The sequence below is a fragment of the Crocodylus porosus genome, unplaced genomic scaffold (assembly GCF_001723895.1).
Source record: "Crocodylus porosus isolate Cpor-Errol unplaced genomic scaffold, CroPor_comp1, whole genome shotgun sequence".
NCBI classification, from domain to species: domain Eukaryota; kingdom Metazoa; phylum Chordata; order Crocodylia; family Crocodylidae; genus Crocodylus; species Crocodylus porosus.
Window position 1 is genome coordinate 20296605 of NW_017728943.1, and position 21559 is coordinate 20318163.

A 21559-nucleotide genomic window follows, 5' to 3' on the forward strand; every position below is an offset into this window, starting at 1 on the left:
GAGGTCAGCATTGGTGGAGGGTAAGGAATCTCCCTCACCTGGGCCTCTCTGTCCTATAATGGGCAGGGGCGTCCCATGGGACTGGTGAAAGACCGACACAAAGTACCCATTTAGAAGGTTGGCTTTTTCCTGGGCATCAGTCGTAAGTTGTCCCATCTGGTTTAGCAGGGGTCCAATGTTGCCCTTGCTTTTCCTCCAGCTCCTCACATATCTAAAATAGGATTTTTTATTGTCCTTGATACTAGTAGCCAGTTGAAGTTCCATCGCAGCCTTGGCTTTCCTGGTTCACTCCCTGCAGGTCCGGACCAGTGCAGAATATTCCTCCTTGGAGGGGGAGCCCATCCTCCATCCTTTGTAGGTCTTTCTTTTTAGGTGCGGGAGGTCCACTAGTTACTTTCTGAGCCAAGGAGGCTGCTGTGCCCTTTTGCTGGCTTTCCTCCCAGATGGAATAGCCTTAGCTTGTGCATCTAGGATCGCTCCCTTGAAGAGCAACCACACTTCCTGAACTCTCCTCTCCTTGGGGTCGTGGTCCCTTAGGGCCTCACCGACAAGCCTCCTGAGCTTGTCAGAGTCAGCTTTCCTAAAGTCGAGGACTTTTGTATTGCTGACTGACTTGCCAACTTTATGGCAGATGGTGAAGGTGATAAGCTTATGTTTGCTGTCACCCAACTTCCCTTCAATTGTTATGTCGCTGATTAGGTTGTCCCCAGTTGCCAGTACCAGGTTAAGCAGCCCTTTACCTTTCATTGATCCACAGACTTCTTGTGTCAGATAAAGGTCATCCATGCACAAGAGGAAGCTTTGCGACTGCTCAGATTTGGCCAAGCGTTCTTCTCACGAGATGAATGGCTCAGGACCAGTTCATGGAACAGGTCAGACCTACAGACCACCTCCACCCCCACATGCTGGATCCTGAGGTACCTACTCCTGGACCCATGCTGCCTGTTCTGGCTAGTCCAGGATTCACGCTTTGGCTTTTCTTGAACCCATGTGTGGTGTGGATCCTGTACCATCAGGGCAATTGTCATGTGCAGCCTGTAGGTCTACTCTGAGACCCAGGGACAGCACCAGGGGCTAAGTAACAGGTCTCCACAGGCTGTATCTTTGATACCCTTGCCATATAGAATTAAACCTGAGATTAGTTAAATATCACTATAGCTAAAAGCAATGAGCAACAGCAGGGACATGCAATTATTTGGAATGACCAAGTAGCTGGCATAATAGAAGGACTCTGATTTTCTTCTGGTGGTAGCTCCTGAACAGGAACCCTGTCACCTTGGTTTAGTCCTTTTGACTACTAGGTCTCTGGTAGTTCTTGAAAAAACTGTAATATGAGAGGGAAATAATTAAAGGAATTGGATGCACTGAAGATGTTTGCAGAAGTTGGTGGAAGGGGGCAAGAAGCTGATAAGGGAATAGAAAATTTGGCATGGAGGAAGTAAGTGAGAGACTGGAGTGGGGTGGGGTAGGGGCATGGAGAAAGGAGGTAGAGGAGATAGAGCTTTCCATGTAAGGAACGAAAGAAATTAAGAAGAGAAGGAAAAGGGAACAGATTTCTAAAATAATGAGAGAAAAGATACATTCTTTGTCTTGGGGATAATTTTTTTATATGGATGGTCAAGAGGCCAATTAGGGAGGGAAATTCTTCTCGACTTACTGCTCCCAAACAGGAGGAATTGGTTGGGAATTTGAAGGTGGAACGTAACTTGGGTGACAGTGACTGTGGAATGATAGAGTTCAAGATTCTAAGTGGAGGAAAGGAAAGAAGTAGAATACGGCCACTGAACTTCAGAAAAGCAGACTTCAACAAACTCTGGGTGTTAGTGGGCAGGATCATGCATTTACTGTTGCCTCAATAACTGAAATATAGTCAGTCTTTTCTGTGCCATTTATCCTAAGCATGTACTATATATGTGTTTCACTTTGAATGATGTCTGTGGATCATTTAAGGGTTTTTTGTGTACTTTGAGGGTAATGTGAGCTTATGCTAAATGTAAAAATACATATAGCACTTTTTTCTTTCTAGGAAAATACTGTGGGCTGGGCTTTCAGATGGATGGTTTGATTGAGTCAAAAAATAATGAGGTTACTGTGCAATTCATGAGTGGTGGACATGTCTCTGGACGTGGATTTCTTGCTTCATATTCAACCACCGATAAATCAGGTACTCAATAGATTTCCTTGCCTTTCCTTGTAATGATTAAATTGGAACAGTGTATTGAATGCACAGTACAAACCTATTTTTCTGTAGTCTTAACATGAGTATTGGATGTCTAAAAATACATGCAGACTTAACATTCTTGACTATTCTTGCTGAGTTGCAGTAAGTTACTACTCGAAATGGTGTAAGAAATGCTAATATAAAAGCTTACTCTGGAGGACAAACAAATTAAGAGCCACTTAATTGGAACAAGGGTGGACAAAATGTGGCCCGCGGGCCAAATGCAGCCTGCCAGACCATTCTATCTGGCCCACGGGGCCCCTAAAAAATTTAGAAAATTAATGTTTATCTGCCCCTGTCTGCCTGTCATGCGGCCCTCAATGGCTTGCCAAAACCGAGTAAGCGGCCCTCTGCCCAAAATAATTGCCCACGCCTGGTTTAGATTTAAACATGTTTTAGATAAGAGGTGATAGTGTTTATTTGGACTTTAACAATGAAAATGATAAACAATTGGGTTTGAAAGGATTTCTTTTGTAAAGTGGCAGTCTGACAGAAAGTTTATCCAATATTCAAATTCTTATTAAAAATCCTCTGGTTACTGACATTTTTCTACCTTGTCTACTTGCTCATGCATCTATCTGATCATCTTTTTGACTTTTCTGCTCCTTGCTGCCTCCTCCTTGACTGGCCTTTTGTTATCCTTGCTCCTTTCTGAGTAAGTTCATACTTACATCCCAGCTGATGGCTAGTTGTTCCCTTTTCTATAGTTCATGTGTTCTCATGTCCTTATGATGCTGTGGCCTCTGCTAGAGGCTTCTGTACTTGTTCCTCCTCTTAATGCTGCTTCTAGAAGTGAATGCAGAACAAAATGGTGACCCTCCAGTTTTCCTGCGGACCACAAGCGTTTTTCAGATTATTCATTTGAATCTCTTTGCCAGAGTTAACAGTACAAAAAGTGTCCAAGGACTTTTTATTCTGAATTTTATTATTTGGTCCTGTGTATTTAAATTTGACAGGCTCACATTATTGTTTTTCACAACGTGGGAAATGCCCTCTTGTATTCTGTATGCCATCCAGCTCCCATGTCATCTGTTAAAAACTCATAATTGTTTTAGCTAATATGTTAATTTCATCTTTCTATTCACCATCGTCTTGTAACTCTACTAAAGTGTACATTCATTTATTAGAATTGTATAAATAATGGGAATTAAATCACAAAAAATGAGCAATACATTTTTAATCCTATAGTTTCAAAATATTTTGTTTGTATAATTCTGTTGGCTTTCTAAGTCATTCATACAAATTATCAAGGTTCTACTGTATATACAATACTTAAAAGAAGTATAAAATTAAATGAGTACATTGTTTTAATTCTGAGACTTTATTTGAACCAAAAGGCTTTAGTCTGAGAGACTCAACCTTGTAGTCTTTGTGCACTTAAAAATAGACTAGAATTGGTTGTCTTTTTGTTATGTTGACCTAACATTTTTCTCTTTCCAGACCTAATAACCTGTTTAGACAATGCAAGTCAGTTTTCTGAACCAGAATTCAAGTAAGATTATCTGCTTGTTTTTTCCCCTTCACTACAGTTACTTTACTGTGCTTTAATTCATATTAGTATATGCCCCATCTTCTACTGATACCATTTTGTTTTGAAGTTATTTTAGACATCTACATTTAAACTGGGTTACTATCAGGACTTGATGATTTTGACATTTACACTTTGCAAAAATGAGGATCTTTTAGCATCTCGATATACAGTAGAACCTCGCTAATTTGCGTTAGTTCATACATAGAAGTTAGCAGTGTCCTGCTTTCCAGCCAAAAAATAAGAGATAGTGACCTCTCCTTATTACTGAGAAATATGATTATATATAATATACTACAGAACATATACTGAAAGACAAGTATTACCGTATCAAAACTACATTTGTCAAAGGATCGAAGTACATTTTAGGATTCATTAGCTTGCTTTTCTATTGTCTGCTTCCCTCAAATTTATGAAATTAATTTAATTTGTGTTGGGTTTCATAGTGTGAATTAATGAGGTTCTGCTGTGGCATAAAAGCAGTTGTGTTCTTCCTGCTTGAATGGAAGACAAAGATGGACAACAGGACTTTTTCTAAATAAGTATACATCTTAAAAGTACAAGCTATTGTAATGCCCTTAAATTAATTTGGGTAACTCTAGTTAATTTAGTAAGTTCTTCAGAAGTCATGTCGTTGCCAAATCTTTCAAGGTTCATCCTTTTCACACCTCCCTTCTCTATCCATAAATTTCACCTCTCCATAAATACACCTCCATTTAGTGGTATATGCCTATTCAGCAAAGCACTGAATTTGCATTGGAACTAATGTAGGTGCTGAAGTGGTGACATTTAGGCCACAGTATAGCACAAATAGCTTTCTCTTAAGTTTTGCACTTCCTTATTTGCGGTAAGAAATGGCACTAAAAGACAATAAAGGTGTTTTCATGGTATAAAAATATTAATCAAAATCAGTCAATTTTTATGATTATTTTCTGAAGCTGCTGTAAAGTACGTATACCTTTCAGATGCATCATTTTTTTTAAAGTACAGTTTCTAGATACTGTCTAATGGTGTGTAAATAAAATACACTAGAACATTAGATTCTGATTTGCAATATTCATATGTTACAGCTGTTATATGTATGGTACCAAACATTAGATTTATACATCCTTTATTAAAAAACAGCAGTCTAGTTAAAAAGCACGTTTTCATTCCATGCTTTAAATGCATGATCTTTAACTGTATGACTCTTTTCCTGAATAATAAATATATTTCTTACTTGAAAGCTGTTTCAAATTATGACATACCAATAAGTGGTTTGTTAGGGAGCAGTGTAGAATATTATAAGCCAAACAAACCATGAATTTCCTGTTTGTGGTTTTTAATACAAAACTTTAAACTCAAGTGTGCTGCTTCTTAAAGCAGTTTTTTTTTGTAGAGTAAATCATGATGGTGGTATGCCTGTTATAACTGCATGCTTCCTTCTCTTTTAGTAAGTATTGCCCAGCTGGATGTGCGATTCCTTTTGTTGACATTTCTGGAACTATTCCTCATGGATACAGAGATGTAAGTAAGCATAGCTATATGCATTTTGATTAAATTCCTTGCTCTGTAATAAAAGCCTATTATGGGTGTTTGTCTTACAACATTGTTGTGAGTGAAGGTCTACTGTTTTCCCCTTCAAAATAACCATAAAAATTGCATTCAGCTTAAATGCGGAACTGACCTATAATTGTCCCTTGGGCACAATTTTATTTTGTTTATGTGTTTTTTTTGTACTTACACTATTTTGTGCACGCATTAAAAATCAGAATCAAAAGTCTACTTTAGGTTAATATTAAGTTTTAGCTAAAGACCTTATTTTCTTAATATCCTATTTCACACCTTCTATAGAAACAGGTAAATGCAAATCAATGTATTTGTTTTAAACCTTATTTTAAAACAGATATATGATTTCTGTGTGTAGTAGGGAGATATTAACAGTGTGTATTTTATGGTAATAAAACAATATATGAACAGTCTGAAGGAATTGGAATATAACATTGACATTTCTTTTTTTCCAAAGTCCTCATCTCTTTGCATGGCTGGTGTGCATGCAGGAGTGGTGTCCAATTTTCTGGGTGGCCAAATAAATGTTGTAATCAGCAAGGGGATTCCATATTATGAAGGTTCTCTGGCTAACAATGTCACATCAAAAGTGTAAGTGTATTTTGTATGTTATATTTTTATACTTATGTCTGGCTAATAGCAGATCTACGAATGCACCTGTAATCATCAGGCATAGTCTTAGTATTCTAAATTAGTGAAAATACCCATCCACAGGAAAGGTATATTCTAATCTGTGTAAGTGTTTGTTAGAGGTGCACAGATATATCTGTGCTATATTGGATCAGCACCGATAAAAGAACAATTAACATTATCAGCTATTGGATTTTTTTGGCCAATGTAGCCAATAATGTACCAGTAAATATAATGTGACTTCTGGCCATGGCCCCGGATGCAGCATGCACATGGCCAGGAATGCAGCCGGGCAGTGTGGAGAGCAGCTTTCTACAAGTAAGTCTGTGGCGGGAAAGGGGCGGGGTGGGGGCAGATCAAGGCCCCCATAGTGAGGGAAAGAGAGGGGCAGGGGCTGGGCTGGGGACAGCGAATGTGACCCAGGGCTGGGACGGGGAGTGGGCAGTTCAATCAGGGGGCACAAGGCAAGGTGTGGGGGGGGGGCGGCTCCCTTCCACTGTACACACCCCTGGATGTGCTCCCCTGGATATGTGCACAGGGTGAGTGCAGATGTGCGCTGTCTGCTGTGGGCTAGGGCTCTCTGCCCTGCTGCCTTTGCACCAGAAGCATCCCCTGCCCATCCAGCAGCAACAGTAGCAGCAGCAAGTTGTGCCTTCTGCTGCCAGATAGGTAGGGGATCCACAGCCAGTGCACAGCCTCTGGGGCAAAGGCAACAGGGTGGAGAGCCTTGAGTCCACAGTGGGCAGCCCACATCCACCCTCGACCTTCTTGGCTCCAGTTAGAATCTCATTTGACAAGCTTTAGTTCAAGTGCCACCACTGGCATTTTTAAGCACCAGGACACTGATCCCCTAGACAAGCCACTTGTGGCTCCGTCCCACTCTGCACCCTGGTTCTAGGGTCCCATTCACTGCCCAAGCTGGGCAGTGCCCCAAGGCCCTTCCATGCTCCACTCCCTCCCTCACTGTGGGGGGCCTTGAGCTGCCCCCCTCACACCACTTCCCCTCCACAGATTTACTTGCATGGAGATGCTCTCCACAATGCCTGGCTGTGCTCCTGTAAATCAGTTATCAGATCAGGATCGGCTGATAGCTTGGTGAATAATCGGCTATTGGTGTTGGCCAAGAAAATATTTATTGGTGCCCCTCTAATGTTTATATTGTTTTCATTCCTGTAATATGATTGATTTTGTAGACTATCACAAGGGACACCTATATCACAAGGGAAATTATATCTTCCTTGCAAAATTAGAGAGGATACCTTCAGAATTTATTGTCATGCCATGTGCTTTTTAAGTCTTTCATTTAAATCCATTCTTGATTGAACATGGCTAGTCTTGACTGAAACTTTACTGTTCAAGTCCAATTTGTAATTCTTTGTTCAGTTTTCTTATTGTGAGTCCCTCCCTTCCTCCTCCTTCCCCTTAAGAATAGATTAAAGGGCAAGGAAATGATATAAAAAATTCTAGCCTATTTTCCTTGTTAAACTTTTTCAGTTTGAATTCAGCAGCTTGAACCACACCAGGAGTCTCAAAATCATCTGGCCCCAGGGGCCAAACAAGGGATGCGGGGCTGGTCTGCAGACCAGATCAGGCCCACCGACCAGCCCCATGTACTGGATCCAATGTATAAAGCAGTCTGGCATAGGCAACATGTGCAGAACATGCCCCATGGACCCACTGTACCACATGCAACATGTGCCTGGATCTGCCCTACACAGTGTGCCACACGGAGTGCCAGAGTCAGCTCACACTACATGTGGAGTATGGGGCTGGAACCAGCATGCTTACTGCAGGCAGCAGCCAGGGTCAGTCCAGGGCACACGCTCCTTCCAGTATCCTCACCAGACAGATCCTGTTGCCATGTGTAGCCTGTGCCAGACAGGCTCCATGCCTGTCCATACTCCAACCTACCCATAGGGCTGGGGCCAGCACATGTGACATGTGAGGTTGATCTGAACTCCACAGGCAGCACTGCGAGCCACTGATTGATTACCATGGGCTGCGTCTTTGACATCCCTGAACTACTCCATGCCATATAGTTCTTTATACGTTTGTGAAAGAAGAAGACCTGTTTCTGTTTCAGGTTAATTTCTTAGGCTGACCTAACATAGATAATGACTTATATTTGGACACCGTCATCTATCTCTGACAGCTGATCAGTTCCACTGTTGATAGCAGGGTTGGCAATTTATTATAAAAAGCCCATTGGCCACTGCTGTTATTTTCAGTAAGCTTGCTCCAAGCAAGTCACATTTATTGTTCTGATTGATGCAATGTTGTTCTGTTCATGGGCTTCCAGTGTGGCTAACATCACTGGAGCTGAATCAGCATTAGTAACAGTAGAAACTTTTAAAAAAATTACAAGCCTTGAGGAAAGACAGGAGTCAGTATTGAAGTATCTTCTTTGAGACCTGTACTGATACTTCAGAAGAAGTTATCGATACCATATTATGTAGCCAGCAGGATTTTTAGAGGATTAGAACATTAGTTTTGTTCAGAAGGCCAAAAAATTGTTGTCTATTGTTTCTCCAAATTTGAAGCCTTGAAAAGAGAAGGCTGAGGAGGGGACATGATAGAGGTCTATAAAATCATGAAAGGTGTGGAACTCTTGTTCACTAACTCCCAGAATACTAGAACTAACAGACACATGTAGGAGACAGGTTTAAAAATAACAAGAAAAAATACTTTTTTACACAATGTATAGTTTACTTGTGCAGTTCATTGCCACAGGAGCTGGTAAAGGCAGATAGCATAGCCAGGTTCAAAAGGGGACTGGACAAATTCATGGATGCTAGATCTATTAATAGCTGTTGAACAGAATGCATGGAGATGTATCCTCTGGCATCTCGAAACCAATAATAGTGGATGCCAGGGAGGGTAACATATAGGGGACGGATCACTCCAGATCTATCTGGTTCAGTGCTCTCCCTCTAGCATCCACTTCTGCCACTGTGAGAGATGGAATACTAGCCTGGGTCGACCATTGGTCTGACCCAGTATGGCACTTATTTTTCCCTATTCCTTCATTAGAACATAAGTTAGGCAACAGTTTGAATTAAAAGTTCCCATTGGCACCCACACAAAAAACTTTTATTTCTTCCTTTGTTTCTGCAGAGGTCCATTATCTACAAGCCTCTTCACATTTAAGACTAGCGGTAAGAATATCAATGTATATTCGATTTATTCATTATATGCACTTTCTATGTAGGAAAAGGTTTTTTTTAATAAATGCAAGAAGCAAGGAATTTTTAAGATTCTATCTTTTATTTGACGCTCTATATAGTTGGGATTTTATAAAAACTTGGGCTTTTAAAATAAAGCCAATGTGCTGCAAAATGGGGGGAGGTCTGGGAGGGGGGAGTCCAGCTGCTTCGAAGATCCGCCATTTTGCCCACCCCTAGTATAAGGAATAATTTAGTGATTCTCAATCTTTTAAATTTTATTCAGCTGTTCTTAGCTAGAACTCTATTTATCATTCTAAATTAATCTTCTGTGTCTAGATTGGAGACATCCAGAAATGTTTCCTAAACCCAACAAAGATGTTGGTTAACCAAATTGTACTTGCATGGCCCTTTAAGTCTTTCCCCGTAGAACAATATGCGACAAAACTATTTTGCCACAGAAAGATAATGTATTACTTGTTTTTCTTTCTTAATATGGTTTAAAGTACAAGAATAAAATTATTTCAATGCACTGAAAATTGGAGCTATTGGCATTTGCTTAGGTACTCTGTATTTACAGCAGTTTTTCAATTTGTTTCTTATTTATATTCCATTCTTACAGATCATTTGTTGCCTATTGCTAAGTAACTTAGCTTTTAAAAAAACTCAGTTCTCTTAACTTATATCTTTCTGGCATTGCGATGCTCAAAACTGAATGGAGTGTTCCAGATTATTTCTCTTTAAGGTGCTAACAAAGCTGCCTGATCTATCATGACTGCCTCTCCTTTCTCAGACCTAACTCACATTGACCTTCACTGTTAGATTGTTGCCCAGAATTGTCAGTTTTGCACATTTTAGGGCTTTATTGCTTTTCATGTTTACCCTTTCTAGAATATCTCTTAAATTATCCTTGCTATGGTAAATTAGTTGTTGTTTTCCAAATTGAAACCGCTTTTCTTGTAAGTTTTCATATAATATTGTTGCGTGTTATAAATATCAGTAAGCCCAATGTAGGTTCCGTTAAACTTTACTAATGTATCATTTAACTGAATAAAGAGAAAGTGAGTCCACAGTGCATTCATGGTAGAAATAAAGAATAATCTAGGTATGGCAAAAACCTAAATTAGTATTTCGTCTCAGTGTGCGGTAAGGCTGATGATATAGAACTCTGGGACAAAGAGAGCATGGATCATGTAGATAAGGATCTGGAAATGGAAGTTTGCCCCATCTGAGGTAGAAGCAAAGCTCAGAGCTTTATGGCCATTTGTTTTGGAGGGAGAACCAAAAATCTGAAAGAGTGTGTGTGCAATTGCAGGCCCAGTAACAAACAATTGTATTAAATCTATCAAGTTGTTGGGAATTGCACCATATGATTGGAAAATATGTAATGTAGGATTTCTTTAAGAAAAAGAAAGGGGGAAAATTGTCTGAGAACATACACAACTATTAGTCTGACCTCATTAATATGCAAGGCCTTATAACAAATAATTTTACCTACACATTTAAAAGACCTGGAAGTAAATGAGAAGTTGGACAAAATACAATACTGATTTACCAAAGTAGATCATATAGTTTCATAGTTGGTAGGGTCAGAAGTGACCTGAGTAGATCATCGAGTCCGAACCCCTGCCATGGCAGGAAAGGGTACTAGGGTCAAACGACCCCAACAAGGTGTATATCTAATCTCCTCTTAAAGACCCCCAAGGTAGAAGCCAGCACAACTTCTCTTGGAAGTTGTTTCCAGATCCTAGCCACCCTGACAGTGAAGTAGCACCTCCTGATGTCTAATCTTAATTTACCCTCTGCGAGCTTGTGACCGTTATTCCTAGTCACTCCTGGTAGTGCTTGGGGGAACAGGGACTTATCAGGCTAACTGATAAGATAACTAATTTTCTAGGTGGGAAATTCAATAGGTATGTCTGCACGTCAGTACTGCATTTTATAACGCCAGCTGAGAAGTTACTGGGAAGCTGGGTATGATGACTATTACTGCAAGAAGTCTGAAGATGGAACTTGGCAAAGAGGAAATGATAGTTTTTCTTTTAACTTAACCATTATCAGGTGAAAAGGAGGTTACTGAGTGATCCATGAGATCCCTTCCAGTCCTGTGTTTGTTCTGTGCTTTACGCTTGTTATACTGTAGGTGTTAATATCAAACTAATATTACTCCATGATATGCCATTAGACACTTCTGTCTTTACCAAGCAAGTTGCCCTTTGTGCCCTTATGATTGCCTGATTTTTAATCAAATTTGAATTGTCAAATATTGAGGTAATTTGTCAGAGTCTAAAATTAAATGCCAATATGCAAGTCCAGTATTTTTCATACAGACTACAATTGTGAACTTTAAAGGTGAATTCTGAACATGAAAATGCTATCTGTGTAGCTTTGACTTTTTTTCCCCACTCCACCCCCTCTCCTTTATCTCTTGTGTTGTTCAGGTTGCTATGGAACACTGGGAATGGAATCTGGAGTAATCCCTGATTCTCAGATTACTGCATCATCAGTTCTAGAGTGGTCTGACCGAATGGGTCAGGCAAATATTTGGAAACCTGAAAATGCCAGATTGAAAAGGTTTGGACCTCCTTGGGCTGCTTTAACCACTGACGGAGATCAGTGGTTACAAATAGATCTGAATAAAAAAAAGAAAATAACAGGTAACCAGATCAGAGCTAGCTTTAAAAATGCTATTATCAGTACAGGGAGTGACTAAATTTTATCATTCTAAATTAGGACTATAGAGGAAGTTTAATGGGTTTTTAATTAAATCAATGATGCTTCCATGGTCTCTAGTTAGAGGGCGGGTTTGTATTTTTCCTTTGAATTTTGTGTCTGATTCCTGCCTCATATTGGATCTTGAACCCTTCTGTTTCTGCTGGCTGTTCTGTCCTTGGATTTGCTTGTGGCTTAGACCTTTCTTAGATTCATCTCAGTTGTCAACTGTCACTGATTAGAAAATTTGCATTTTTTTGAGGAGGATCACTGAAATAAGACTTCTTATCTTACATAACACAAGCATTTACTAATGGCTCAGTGCTTTTAGGTCTCATGGTGTCTGCATTTTAATTTATTTTCTGCCTGTCTAACAGGCGTAAAGTGAACTATGCTGGTCCGTGTTCTTTTCTTATTCAATTTTCCTTCAGTATGCAGTTTAATTTTTATATCCCCTAACCTTCTGTGATCATTTGTTATCTTGGCAGTGTCATTATGTTGAAGGGAAATGGCAGGATCATGCTTCCAATCTATAAGTATTACTTGAAAAATCAGGGATTCCATGTTATGATGATGGTTTTTGTGTTAGTGTTACACTCTCCTGTTAGCCTTCCACATTTCTGTTTGTTGTCCCAACAGTCTATTCTCTTTTAATGTTCATAGTGTCATCACATTTATAAATCAAAATTCAACCAACTTTATCTTGCCTTCATCTTAACTTACCTAGATTTCAGAAGGGCAGACTTTGGTTAAACTCAGGAGTCCAGTTAGAAAGGCCCTCTGGAACCAGTGACTGGATGATTTGGGAGTTCAGGAACAGTGGTGTTTCCTTAAGGGGGCAATTCTCACTACTCAAAAAGAGATGGCCATCCCCACACAGTCAAAAGGCAGGAAAGGAGCCAAAAGACCCACTTGACTCAACAGGGATATTAGGGAACTTTTAAAAAAGAAAAAAGAAGCATATCAGTAATGGAAGAATGGTTCAGCATCCAGAGAGGAGTACAGTCATATGGCCAGGGTCTGCAGGTATGAGACACGGAAAGCCAAGGTAGGCATGGAGATCAAACTGGCAACCGAAATAAAGGACAAGAAAAAGTCCTTCTATAGGTACATAGGGAGCAAGAAAAAAAATCAAGCTCCACTCTGGGACCCCTACTGAATATGGGGGGGCAGCCTGCAGTTGATCCTCGTGAAAAGGCAGAGCTCTTAAATATTTACTTTACATTAGTATTCCTGAAATCAGATGGGAGCTGTTCACCTGTCCAGAGGCCCAGGAAATATGGGGAAAACAACAATCCACATGAAATCAGTCCTGAACAGATGAGGGTACTCTTAGAACATTTGGATGTGTTCAAGTCTGTTGAGCCAGATGACCTGCATGAGAGTCCTGAAAGAATTGGCTGAGCTCATAGTAGGCTGGCGAAGCTGATCAAAGAGTCATGGAACTTGGGACTAGTCCTGAACAACTGCAAGAGGACTAACGAGATACCCATCTTTAAGAAAGGGAAGAAGGGCGACCCTGCAAACTATATACCTGTCAGTCTGACTTCAGTCCTGGGAAAAATCTTTGAAAAAATTGTCAAGAAGGCCATCAGCCACAAGCTTGTAACTGGTGGGGTATTAAGAAGCAATCAGCATGGCTTTGTTGAGAGTAGGTCATGCTTAACAAACCTGGTGTCCTTTTATGACCAGGTAACTAATCAGCTGGACAAGGGATATAAGGTTGACATCGTTTACCTAGACTTCAGCAAGGCCTTTGATACTGTTTCCCATGAGTTTCTTTCAGTTAAGCTGGAGGGTGTTGGCCTAGACCAGTCTACAGTGAGGTGGGCTGGCAGTTGGCTCAGAGGCTAATCCCAAAGAGTTGTAATTGATGGGATGGCCTCATCCTGAAGGGCCATCTCCAGTGGTGTCCCCCAGGGGTCAGTGTTTGGGCTGTGCCCTTTAACATCTTTATCAGTAACTTGGATGAAGTTGCTGATAAAGATGTTAAAGGGCACAGCTCAAGCACTGGGATGGAAAGCTCAGTGACTAAGTTTGCAGATGACACTAGGCTGTGGGGAAATGCAGGCACATCTGAGGATAGGGTAAGGTTCCAGGATGACCTTGACAGACTGGTCCTATGGGCTGAACATAATCAGATGAGGTTCAATAGCGACAAGTGCAGGGTTCTTCATCTGGATAGGAAGAACCTTCACCACAACTATATGATGGGTGGTAATCCACTGGGTGGCACTGCATCTGGGGGTGACAATTGACTAGAAGATGAATATGAGCCAACAGTGTGATGAAGTTGCCAGCAGGGCAAGTAGAATTCTGGTGCGTATCAGCCGATGTGTTGCAAACAAATCCAGAGAGGTGATTCTCCCGCTGTATTCAGTGTTGGTGAGGCCACAGCTGGAGTACTGTGTCCAGTTCTGGGCACCACACTTCAGAAAGGATGTGGATAAGCTCAAAAGGGTACAGAAACGGGCCACTCACATGATTAGGGGGCTGGAGGTTAGGCCTCATGAAGAGAGACTCCAGGAACTGGGTTTGTTCAGTTTGAGCAAGAGAAGACTGAAAGGTGACTTAGTAGCTACCTACAAGTATGTTAAGGGTGAACACCAAGCTCTAGGGGAGCAACTCTTCAGAAAGGCACCCCTTGGGAGGATGAGGTCCAATGGGCACTAGCTAGTTGAGGAAGAATTTAGGCTGGACATAAAGAAAAAATTCTTCTCTGTAACGGTATCTAGAATCTGGAACACACTCCCAGCAGAGGTAATGCAGTTGCCATCCTTGGAGGTGTTCAAGAGGAGACTGGACAAGTACATCACTGAGCTTGTTTGAGCCCAATTACCTCCTGCTCATGGCAGGGGACTCAACTTGATGATCTTACAGGTCCCTTCTGGTCCTTTGATTCTATGATTCTCTCACTGATCTTATAACTCTAGCTGCTATCATTCACCCCTACTTATATTAAAGATGGCAAAAACATAACAACTACTACAAAATGGTTGTCTTCCCTGGAGCAGGATTTTCTTTTGTAACTTCTCACCCAAATGCTTTTTTCTTTTTCCATTCTCTCCTTTCCTCATGCCATGTATCTTGTAAATCTTCCCAGTTGTCTAACATAGATTACAAAATTCTTTGAGGTGGGAGTCATTATGTTTCTCTTTACAAGGCTGTGCACTTCTCTGCAACTCTATACATTATTCACATTTATATATCTCATCTGTATTATGCCATTTATTCTTATGGTAGTGCTTGTCCTGTCTCTTGAATCTATTTCTAATTTCTGATTCTAGTCAAATAAGTATATATAGTATGTCCTTTCACTGCACAGGATGCCAAGTATAGGGTGAAGTTGTAATACCTATCTTTCAAAAAGTATAACATGTTCACCATTGTGTAACCATTTATAATTTCATTCTTTGGGGTGCATAATATCTTCATTTATCTTTTTTTTTAATATCTCCTTCCTCTCACTCTCAAAGTTGATGTGCTGCATCTATACTTCCTTTGTTGGAGAGAACAGAATAAATGCACTCTTCTCATTTTAATGGTATGCAGTCATGTGGTTGTAGAGAGAGTAGCTGCTACTCACATACACAGTGCATCTAATTAATGTCTATGCATGTGCTCAATCTCAACAGTCACATGTATATTGTCCACTTTCATCTTTACGTGCTTCAAAATTTTTCATTTTTTAATATGGGTGGTAAGAGCAACAACACCAACTTTGAAAATTTGGAGAAAATTGCAAAGATGATTGACAGCAACTTTCACAATGCTTAATTTTTAATAGAATATTTAATAGGACTAACTATTTATTGCTTTCCTGGAGGTCTCATTGAGTAGGATGTTTGTCAACTTTACAGGTGCAATAAGTTTTCTAGTTTCACCAAATGGCACTGTTCAGTATTCAGAGCAGTAAGCCTGTATTTGGTGTAAGTAGGAGCACAAGTCAACTAATAAACCATCTTGCATATAGATGGCAGTTTGTGTCAGCTGGAGAATAGCCTCTGGCCATCGTAGCTCTTAGGAGTTCTCCCAAGATTTTGTAGTGGGCTTGCATATTGTGACTACTGAGTTTCCTTATGTAAGTACAGTATAGTTGGGGTTTTGGGGAGTGGGGTTACCCATACAATTGTCCCTGTTCTTTTCTATGTTGTCTTTTTTAAGTAGATATGTGTAAGGTAAGTGAACAGTGGTCTGTGAGAGAAACTCTTTTGCAGTTCTTTAAGACTGTTTGGTCTTTAGTAACCTGTGTTTGTGTAGAAAGATTATCATCTGCTGTTTTGCCAGTTTCACCAAGGCTTTTTTCTTTCTGTTTATGGAAGCCAATGAGGTTATGGTCTCTGCTTCAGTAGGTGTTAACTGTGTTCTGTATGAAACCCGCAAGTGCATTCTAGGTGCCATTGACTTCCATTTCTTCTGCGTTAACTCTTCAAACTGTTTCACGTTGTTCTTAATGAGTGTGTTCGTATGTGTGTGTACAATCTTTTGCATGCAGAAAGTGAATTGGTTTTAGACAGAGTAGACATTGTCTTCATTACCCAGAGAGTCAAGAAGATGATCCATAATTTTTGTGTGTTAACCAGTTTGGTCTCTCACTCTTCGCAAAAGTAGAATGTGTAAATTCAACTACTTATACTGTTAATGGCTATAGGTTGGCTTTCTTTCATTCTCTGTCTCAGTACAGTTTAATTCAGGGGCAGGCGATTATTTCGACTGGAGGGCTGCTTAACAAGTTTTGGCAAGCTGTTGAGGGCCGCAAGGGTAGCCCCGCCCCCTGGTCGCCATCTTGGACCCAGAAGTCCTATCCCCTAATCTTTGTCACCAGAAGCCCCTCCCATTGCCCCTGGGAGTACTCTTTTTGACAAGGGGGTTTGCCATCTTGGAACTGGAAAATATATGTATATATATTTTAAAAATCAAATAATATACATTAATTTGATTTGAAAAAATATTTTTGTCCTAATTTATGTGTTTGTGTAGTGTGTACATAGAGGTGATTGCATAATAGCGTAAAATGAAGTCTTCTATATATTGTGGGGGGGGTATGGAGGGGTGTGGGGAATATGGGTGGGTGGGAACAGGGTTTGTGAGAGCTGTGGGGGAGTGTTTATGTGGGTACTTGTGTATGGGTATATGGGTAGATGTGTGTGTGGGGTTTGTGGTGAACTGTAAGTGTGTGGGGGGGAGGGTGGCTGAGAGTTGCGGCATGTGTTGAGGGGGAGGGTTTGGGGTGTGGGTGCACGTGAATGGCAGTGCGAGATGGGGGCTGTGGGTACATGTGTACATTGAGGTGTGTATTTAGGACCTCCTCCACAGACATGCCCCCCTCCCTCATTGCATACAGCCCCTGCAACCAGGGGCAGCAGCAGGCAGCGAGGCCTCGGGGTACTGGCAGCCAGTGGCAGGTGGAAACCCCCGGGGGTGCACAGTCCCGGTGTTCCCCAGGACTACCAGGAGGGAGAGGGGTGGAGCTGGCCCGGCCCCTGTCAGTCTGGGCTCTGCATTCCTGCTGCCCCAGCCTGGGCCCCTGCTGGCCCTGGCCTGAGGACACTGTCGCAGGCCCAGTGCTCTTGCCCACCTGCCCACTCACTGCCTCTTCCCCTCCCTACCTGTCACTGCTGCCTTCCCCTGCTGCTTCCCTTCCTTCCTTCCTGCCTGCTGCTGCCACTACCTGCCTGCCACTCCAGCGGCGCATGGTTCCTGGCTGCACAGCCAGATAGAATGGCCTGGTAGGTCAGATGTGGCCGATGGGCTGTATTTTGCCTGCCCCATATCTAATTAATATCCATACAAATACTATCTTTTGTCTGGCTGCAGTTGATTATTTTAATCTTACACTTATTTTAATCTCACTTCTATATTAATACTGTATATAAAATACCTGTCTTACGCAAGTCCATTTATAATATAGAATCACCCAAGCTTAAGAAAGCTTGGATCCTTTCAGTGTTGTTGAAATCTATAAAGTCAAAAATCATGGTGGTTTATCTTGTTTTAGTATATCAAGAGCACAAGTATGCCAAGGCCAAACACTCCATCAAAGAATGGAAAGAAAAAAAATGTTTAGAAAATGTATGTTTATAATTAAAACAGAAGTTATTTAAAATAATTACAAGGTCACAGTCACTAAATGAATACATTACAGATCCTTCTGTTTTAAGACAAGCCTTTAAAATACTGATTTACCCAATAAAGAGAATGTGTTTGACTCCATCTAAAGTTGGCATATGTTGGGTGAATGCTGCATATTATGAAATATTGGATGAAAATGCTGCTAAAAATGCCAAATATCCAGCTGAAAAATGGTTATGTAAATGGAGCCTTCATGTTTGCAGGCATTGTAACTACTGGATCCACTTTAGTAGAATACTACTATTACGTCTCTGCCTACAGAATTCTATACAGTGATGATGCACAGAAATGGACTGTATACAGAGAATCCGACGTTGATCAGGATAAGGTAAAATTACTCCAGGTTCTCTCTATATATGACCAGGCATAATGATGGAAATTGTAGAGAATTTTCCTTATATCGCGGAAAAAGAAAGTTTTGATTCTTGAGTCATGGACACAACTACACGTAAACAAAAGCAGTGTTGAATCCATACAACTATGAGGATTTGTAGTATGCTGAAAATATAAAAATATCTTTAAAACACTGAAATTTGGAGGCAACAGAGGTTGTGTCTAGACTAGACTTAGCATGCCATGCCCACTACTGGCTGGACCAGACTCTCAGCATTATGTATTAGGCTGTACATAGCAGATGTGGCTACAATTCTACCAGTCTGGGAATGCCCCATAGCATATTTGAGATGAATACTGCTGGCCAGGGTAGTTTGAGCTAGATATGACCAGAGGATAGAAGTCTAGCTATTGGAAAGGGTAAGTAGAATTTTTCCTTTTTTTCTATGCTCATCAATAAAAGATGTTATTTTCTTCACCTGATGAATGTAACATAGATTTTTGGTAGGGGTGTGCAAAATGGGCCATATTTGATTCGGATTCAGCCCGAATCGTGGACAGTGATTCAATTCATTGATTGGGATCACTGTCCTGATTCAATTTGGCCATATCTGAAGATTTGATGCTGATTCAGAGAATCAGTGATTTGGCCATAGACACAGCTTTAAATGTTTTTTCTACATACCTCGAGGTACCAGGCGTGGCTCATGAATGTAGCGATGCTGGGGCAGATGGAGCGTCCCACGGGAGCGTGAGGGTGAGGAGGGTGGGGCCCTGCGTGCTTGGTGGCAAACCCGGAAGTGGAGCAGAAGTGCTTCTGGGTCCGCTACCAAGCACATCTGGGACACCCCCGCCACCCCCACCCCTCACGCTCCTGTGAGACACTCCATCCGCCCCAGCATCTCAGCATTCACGAGCCACCTGGTACCTAGAGGTATGTAGAAAAGACATTTAAAGATGTGTCTATGTCCGAATCATCAAATCTCTCCGAATCGATTAGGAAGGTTCCGATACGATTCGGAGAAATTAAAGGGTTTCCTGATTTGATTCAGATTTGGAGATTCAGCTGCCGAATCAAGCCAAATCTCCACCGAATCAAATCAGCAACCTAGGCTTCGTACAGCCTTAGTATATGGAGTTATTTCAGTTTTTATTTTCTTTCTATTATGTTCATCACTCACTACTTGAACAAAACAATATGTGCATTTTACTTTTCTTATAGCAGTTAAGTACTTGAATTCTGTCATTAATACTTTGATTGTATAAAATTCTCATTCAGAAAAGAACTAAGGTGTGTAGCGTCAAAATAAATTAACTTTAAGAATGTCAGATTAAACATATAAGCTTAAAGTATTTGGGGACAGTATTGCTTGCATTTTCATAGATGGTAAAAATTAAGAATAGTGCTCTGTCCTTCAGTTAGTTTGTTTCTCTCCCTCAATGGCCAGATTCTCATTCTGTTAAAATACTGGGAAGATTGCTGTTTATTTCAGTGGAGCCAAAATTTGGTCCCTTTTACTGCTGTGTTTTACTTAATTTGTCTCATGAAATGTCTAGAAGAATAAGGAGCATTTAATGGGCTTTTTTGTAGGAGTTTAGCATATACCCTAACATGAAAATGGATATATTTTTTCCACATACAAACAAAATAATAAAGAAATCTAAATAAGTCCAAAGAGTGGGATGATATGGCATACTTTCTATAATTTCATTTAGAAGTTGTTTAATGCCATGAAGTAACAATAAGACAGTGTTGATTATTCTTTTGTGAGTACCTTGAGAAATTGTTTTCATCTGGCGTAGGACTGGTTCATTTTATAATAAAGCTTCCATTTGCATCTCTTTATATTAATAATATATTGCTTTTATATACCTTTCAGCAGTAGGCCTTAAAGTGCTTTACAAAGTGAAGTCAGTGGCATTGTCCCCCATTTTGCAGTTATGTAAATTGAGGCTCAGGCAGATGGAATGACTAGTTAACAGTCATCCAAATAGTGGCAAAACCATGAACTGAAACAAACTTTTCTGAATCCCAGTTCAGTGTTTGTTCATGAGCCGAAAATGTGATATGATCTGGGTGAGACAGGTCTCTTTTTTGCACACAAAATGTTTATGTAATTGAATGAGATTTCAAAAAAGGGAATAGTTGAACTCTCTAAAACAAAAATTGGAAATACTGGACCTCATGCTTACTCATATCTTAGTTTGCTGTTCCACTGCTTGGTTTCCCTCACTTCTGCAGCCTTAGGAGGGAAGTTCAGACCTGTTAATCACTGAAGAGCATTGTTGGTCCTTGAGAAACTTACTAGTCAACCAGAGATCCCCTGCCTTACTTGTGAACACCAATGAGGAGAAGGACAGTCATGGTTAAGAACTCCTTGAAACCACCCTAGGCATCACTTTTACAAAGGGTGAGCCCTTGGCTCCTTGGATTCTCAAAATGTGGCTTTTTGATCCATGATCCCTCTCCTCCCCCTGGCTATTTGTGTCCTCTCTTCCCCCAAAGAGCTACCTTTTGGCATAGAGAGATTTCATCTCTTCAAAGGGACAGGGTACCCAAAGTCACATGCAGTGAAGCAAGCAGTTCTTTAAAACAATGTATATTGGTTAACACTCTGGGGCAGAACTGTACTGCTACCTAGCATGTCCACATATGGCAAATAGTTGAATGAACTTCAGGAAAGGTTAGCTGTGAAATAAGTAGGGGTAACTGATGAATAAGCAGTTGAAGACCAAGTGGCAGAAGCACTACCATGATGTGGTGGGGACAGCAGATGACAATGCTTTCCCTCCTGAAAAGCTGCTTATATCCTTTAATGGTGCTATGACATGGTAAGTACAGATTGCTACTATAATAGGCCTGCCCAGCCCCCAGCCATGAGTCTACAAGTCCTGAGCAGTGGAGCAAGCAGAAGATATTAGAATCTCAACAGCTGTGAAAACGGATGAAGGCTGCAGTGGAACAAAATCCCCATTATCTTGGTCTCCTTGCCATTGGAGCAACATCCTGTTCTATCAAGAGCCATGTAGAAGCTGATGTGCAGCATCTAGTCCATGATAAAAGAAATCACGTAGGCATCTTCAACAAAGGAGACAAGTCTGTGGAAACTACAGAGGGATCACCTTGCTGTCCACCACAAGAAAGATCACTGCGAGAACACTCCTGAACCATTTCCTTTCACTTATACATTTCATAGACATTAGGGCTGGAATGGACCTTGGAAGATCATCAGGTCCAGCCCCCTGCCCAAAGGGCAGGAAGTCAGCTGGGGTCATAGGATCCCAGCAAGATAA

The 21559-nt window shown here is 40.9% G+C and overlaps 1 protein-coding gene across 1 annotated transcript in view; it reads left to right on the forward strand.

Moving 5' to 3' along the window:
- DCBLD2 (discoidin, CUB and LCCL domain containing 2) overlaps positions 1-21559 on the forward strand; it is a 91295-nt gene that overhangs the window by 37746 nt on the left and 31990 nt on the right. Inside the window, exons 3-9 of the mRNA XM_019548542.1 lie at positions 2027-2164; positions 3662-3713; positions 5183-5255; positions 5755-5888; positions 9042-9082; positions 11530-11745; positions 18136-18260. Of these exons, the coding sequence (XP_019404087.1) occupies positions 2027-2164; positions 3662-3713; positions 5183-5255; positions 5755-5888; positions 9042-9082; positions 11530-11745; positions 18136-18260 (779 nt within the window). The remainder of the gene's footprint in view (positions 1-2026; positions 2165-3661; positions 3714-5182; positions 5256-5754; positions 5889-9041; positions 9083-11529; positions 11746-18135; positions 18261-21559) is intronic.